Genomic DNA, 5,332 nt, shown 5'->3' with positions numbered 1-5,332 from the left:
ATGTTTGGTAGCTAAAAGCTAATGTAACAAAAGGCTAACTAGAAGCTAGAAACAACAAAAAGCTAAAAGCATAAACACCCTAGCTAAAATCCATAGTTTCACAAAGCTAGATGAAAATAGCAAAAAGCTAACTGAAAGCTTAAAAGTAGCAGAACAGTAGGGAATATTTAAAAGCAGCAAAACGTTGACTAAAAGTAGTGAAATGCTACGCTAAAGTACTAGTTAATGCTAGCAAAAAGTGGGAAAACACCGGTAAGTTTTTAAAATGCTATCAAAGAAGTAGCATATTGCAAGCTAAAAATAGCTACAATAGCTTCACATAAACTAAAAGTAATAAAAAGTAGCAAAACTGCTAGCTAAAACTCTGAAAATGCTGGCTAAAAGTGATATAATTCAAGCTAAAATCAGCAAAAGGCTAGCTAAAATGCTATAGCATTTTGCAAAATAGAGCTAAACATAGAAAAATAAATATAGCTAAATGGATCAAAATGCTAGCTACAAGTAGAATAATACAAGCTGAAAGTAGCAAAAACCCTGCTTAAGACAAAATTACAGCAATGAGCTGAATGTTCTGACATTCAAACAGTTAAAATAGCACAAAGTATGTTTGATTGCAAATAACTGTACAAAAACAACGAAACAATCAGAACAAACAAAAACAACAACAACTGAGTCAGCTTTCACACAAAGACAACATCAAAATAGAACGGGGCCTCAGTTTCACATAACTGGTAACTACTAATACAAAAATATGTAAAACAATCATTAATGAAACCCAAAATAAGAACGGAGCACATACATTTGTATTAAAACGCTTCATTTCTAAAGGATAAAAATAACAATAAACCTAGTCAAGTTTAAAAAACAGGAAACGAGGTCAACTCAACCTCAGATTAAACACATGGCACGTTAAACTGTGTCATTACATTCAACAAAAACTGAAAGCCAAGCGCTCGATGAAGGAACGCAGACCGCTCGCCACCTCTCATGCCGGAGACTTAAACTAAAATTGTGGAAGTTGCCGTTATTTTGGTCAAACTTTGTAAATAACGTCATAAACAATCTATCTGTCATGCTCAGAGGATCCTGTCATGACACATTTTAGCTCAACATCTGTAAAACTTGGGTAAAACGTCTATCTGTTGCAGCCGTTTGTTTGTGTTGGCTAATGTGGATTAGTGGTGGCGGCCATCTTGAATGCTGACATGCAGGAATGGATGGATGATAAAACCAAAAAAAAAAAAAAGCTGAGCTGTGTTCAATTAAACCTGCTAAGATAGTCGTTAGCTTGGCAGCCTGAAGTCATTCAAAAAGCTATCCACGACAGGTGAGATACTGATTGCTCATAACTCTCCACAGAACCCCACTTTATCAGATATTAACTAAACCTTCAAGGTGAAAATAAGAGGCATGTTTTAAAATGACCAGTTTAAAAGACACATTTCCTTTTATTTTCCAGCTCCAAGATGTCTGCCCTGCAGCCTCAGTGAAGCAGCATGGCGCTGGTGTCGGTGGAGTACGAGTTTGAGTACAAAACCAGCAGCGGCCGGCTGGTGTCCATCAAGCCCAATGAGAAGTACGTCCTCATCTCCAAATCCAACGAGCACTGGTGGCACGTCCGCAGAGACCAGCACACCCGGCCCTTCTATGTGCCGGCTCAGTACGTCAAGGAGCTCTCGGCCCAAAGCTCCTCTGGTTCCGATGAGTCAGAGTCAGCTGAGTGTGCGGCTAAGAAAACCCCACGAGCGATCCGTGCATTGGCTCGGGATGACTCGAGGGAGACGTACCGCTTTTCCACGTTTGGCCTGTGCGTCAACGTGCCGGACTCCAAACAGGCTTTCACAAACTCTGAAATCTCCTCCGGGAGGTTTTCGGTCTCTGCAGGAGGTGTAAAAACTGAAAACAAGCGTCGCTCGGACCCTCGGCCTGTAGATCAGCCCGTACAGAAACAGCAGCATCCCCAAGGTCCAGAGCAGGACGAACCCACAGAGCAGACTTTTCTGGATGATGAGGATGTGGATTTCCCTTTACCTCCACCACAGATGTGCTGCACGGTACCAGAGATAAATGTAACGGAGTTCGAGTCTTTTCCTGACCTGCCGGAGTTTGTTGCTCCTCCAAACAAACCTGCGGCAAAACAGCAGCAGGAGGAGACTTGGGATCAAACTGCAGGAACAACTTTAAGGACACCTCAGGTAAATGTTTTTTTCTTTATGTTGCTTAATCAGTTTTACCACCAGAGGGCGCATTTCTCCAAGTTTATGTTGCTTCTTGTACAATGTGCACCTGAAGAAGAATTCTGCAGAAATTGGACTTTTTTAATTAGCGAAATGTCAGATTCAGTCTAAATGTATGAAACTTTTAAATTGTACACTTTAAAAGTACTTTCTAAAGTATATCGTGTCATAAAACTTATGTAATTAGAAAATAAATAGTTCCTACCATCTTAGTTTGGGACAATGTGTTTTAGTCGTGCAGACGGGGGAATACTTTCTGGGATATTTTGCTAACACACAGACCAAGACGACGCCAAGAAGTAGTGCTCAGAGTATGTGTTGTGGATGACTCTCAACTACTAAGACACCGAATTTTAGCTTCAAAGCTATCAAATCGGCTACGTTGCGGCCAGTTTTGTGTCGTGGTGGCCATCTTTAATGAAATGGTATTAGTTGTAGAAGAAGCTCAAGCGTTTACTTTCTGGAACGTTTATCTAACTCCTACACAATAACTGGATACAAGGACATTCCAAGAACAAGCAGCCAGAAAACATTTTTAAATAAAATGCCAACATTAGGTGTAAAATGGGAACAGCAAGCAACTTGTGCTAGAGGGACCCTCGGAGAATTTCCATCCATTTACTGGTCCGTTAATGTTTCAGCCGTCACCTGTGGTCGTGAGGTATGGGTCATGAGCGAAAACAGCTTAAAGTAAGTGCAATTCAGACAAATTAGTTTGGTTTAAATATTTGAGAGGGTATATTGTATGAGTAGCCAAGCAGGCTTACTTGGCTACAATCTGCAAACAAGAAAACACATTTTAACCTAAAGACTGTTTGGAACAAAATGTCTCCCACTCGTGTTTAAACTGTGCGGCAGGGTTGAAATTTCAGCCTACGATAATGTTTTGTTTACAAGACTCCAGAATTTCACTTCCTACTCTTGGGAGAAGTGGAAAGCGAACTTGATGGCATCGGAATTTCAGTTTCATTATTTTAAAACTTGGTAAATTTAATAAATGTCTTCTTTTGGCTTTTCCCTCTTCAGGGGTCGCCACAGCGAGTCCTCCTCCATCTCACTCTGTCCTCTGCATCCTCTGTCCTAACTCCAACTACCTCCATGTCCACTCTTACTGCATCCACATATCTTCTCTTCTTCTTTGTCCATTTCCTGACAGCTGCATTCCCAGCATCCTTCTACCAATATACCCACTGTCTCTCATCTGGACATGTCCAGAACTTTATCTCCCAGTCCTTCAACCTGTCCTGTACCTATGATGATCTCATTCCTAATCTTATCCATCCTTGTCACTCCTAACTTCACTTCTACCACTTCCAATTTTTCTCCTGTCTTTTTGTCCATGTCTCTGTCTGCAGACCAGACAACATAGCTGGTCTCACAACTGTCTTGTAAACTTTTCCTTTCACCTTTGCTGCCAACTTTTTGTCACAAATCACTCCTGAAACTTTTCTCCATCCACTCCATCCTGCCTGGACTCTCCTTTTCACCTCTACCACATTCTCCATTTTACTGGACCATTTACAACAAGTACTTGAAGTCCTGCACTTTTGTGACCTCTGCTCCTTGTAGCCTCACTGTTCCACCGGCCTCCCTCTTATTCACACACTCTGTCTTACTATGGCTGACTTTCATTCCTCTTCTTTCAAGCGCATACCTCCATCTCTCCAGTTTCTCTTCCACCTGTTCCCTGTTTTCACCACAGATCGCAATGTCATCTGCAAAACATCATAGTCCACGGGGATTCCTGCCTGACCTCATCTGTTAGTCGGTCCATCACCAGAGCAAACAAGAAGGGGCTCAGAATTGATCCTTGACGCACGCCACCTCCACCTTGAAGCTATCTGCCACTCCTACAGCACATTTCACCACTGTCCTGCTGTCCTCATACATGTCCTGTACCAGTCTAACATACTTCTCTGCCACTCCAGCTCTCCACATACAATACCACACCTCCTCCCTCGGCACCCTGTCATATGCTTTTTCTAAATCCACGAAGACACAATGGAGTTCTTTCTGACCCTCTGCACTTGTCAATCAGCATCCTCAAAGCAAAGATGGCGCCTGTGGTGCTCTTTCTTGGCATGAAACCATACTGCTGCTCACAGATAGTCACCTCTTATCTAAGTCTAGCTTCCACAACTCTCTCTCAGATCTTCATCGTGTGACTCATCAACTGAATTCCTCTGTAATTGCTACAACTCTGTACATCATCCTTGTTCTTAAAAATGGGCACCAGCACACTTCTCCTCCAGTCTTGAGGCATTTTCTCACCCTCAAATATGCCATTGACTATTTGAGTCAAGAACCTCACTGCCATCTTTCCTAGTCATTTCCAAAACATCCACAGGTATGTCATCAGGTCCTGCTGCCTTTCTCTTCATTCTTTTCAGACTTGGTCTCTTGGACACATAAAAACATCTACCTTCCTTCTCAGCATCATGTCAGCCAGCTCTCTACCTTTGCTTGTCATTGTCTCCACACTTAGAGTTCCAACTCTCAGTCCTATATTCTTGACTTTCATCTTCTCCCTCTGTCTCCTGACACGTTTCCCTCCTTGTGGTCTTTGACTAACAGTAACACAATCTGCCAGCACCCTGTTTGTCAACAGCACCAGTGGCGGTCATTGTTAACCTGGGCCTTGACCAATCTGGTATGATTTCACTTTGATGAACTTCCATTATATTTTTGTCAAAAATGTTTTACGTCAGATGCCCTTCCTTATACAACCTTCTCCATTTACCCAGATTTTGGACATACACAAGAGATACACTGACTTTTGCTCCCAAGTCAAGTGGGTGGTTTTGCTACCGTTAAAATAAATAAAAATATCCTGATGAATGCACAATAATCCAAGTAGAAAAGTCTAAAAAAGTTAAGTCAGGTCCTCTCAGACTGAAGAAGTCTTTCGGATGAAAGACGAAACAATTCTACAACTTTTTTTTTTTGAATGTCCAGAGGACCTGACTTACCTTTTTTTTTTTAGATAAATAAAAAATGTTGCTAGCGGCAGCTAGCTTCCAACAGCAATGTTAACTGTTGCAGCACCTGGTAGCTTCAAACAGCTATGCTAACTGTTGCTAGCAGCTGGTAGCTTT

General features: G+C 41.8%; 1 protein-coding gene across 1 annotated transcript in view; it reads left to right on the top strand.

The window, feature by feature from the left end:
* The first annotated feature begins 1,496 nt into the window (after nt 1-1,496).
* The window catches only part of arhgap27 (Rho GTPase activating protein 27), a 35,327-nt gene continuing 31,491 nt past the window's right edge, over nt 1,497-5,332 (top strand). The window contains exon 1 of the mRNA XM_037691213.1: nt 1,497-2,195. Coding sequence (XP_037547141.1) covers nt 1,497-2,195 — 699 coding nt within the window. The remainder of the gene's footprint in view (nt 2,196-5,332) is intronic.

Source organism: Nematolebias whitei, chromosome 17, assembly GCF_014905685.2.
Source record: "Nematolebias whitei isolate Nwh7 chromosome 17, NemWhi1, whole genome shotgun sequence".
In the NCBI taxonomy this organism is placed as follows: domain Eukaryota; kingdom Metazoa; phylum Chordata; class Actinopteri; order Cyprinodontiformes; family Rivulidae; genus Nematolebias; species Nematolebias whitei.
This window is presented reverse-complemented; position numbering and strand designations above follow the sequence as displayed.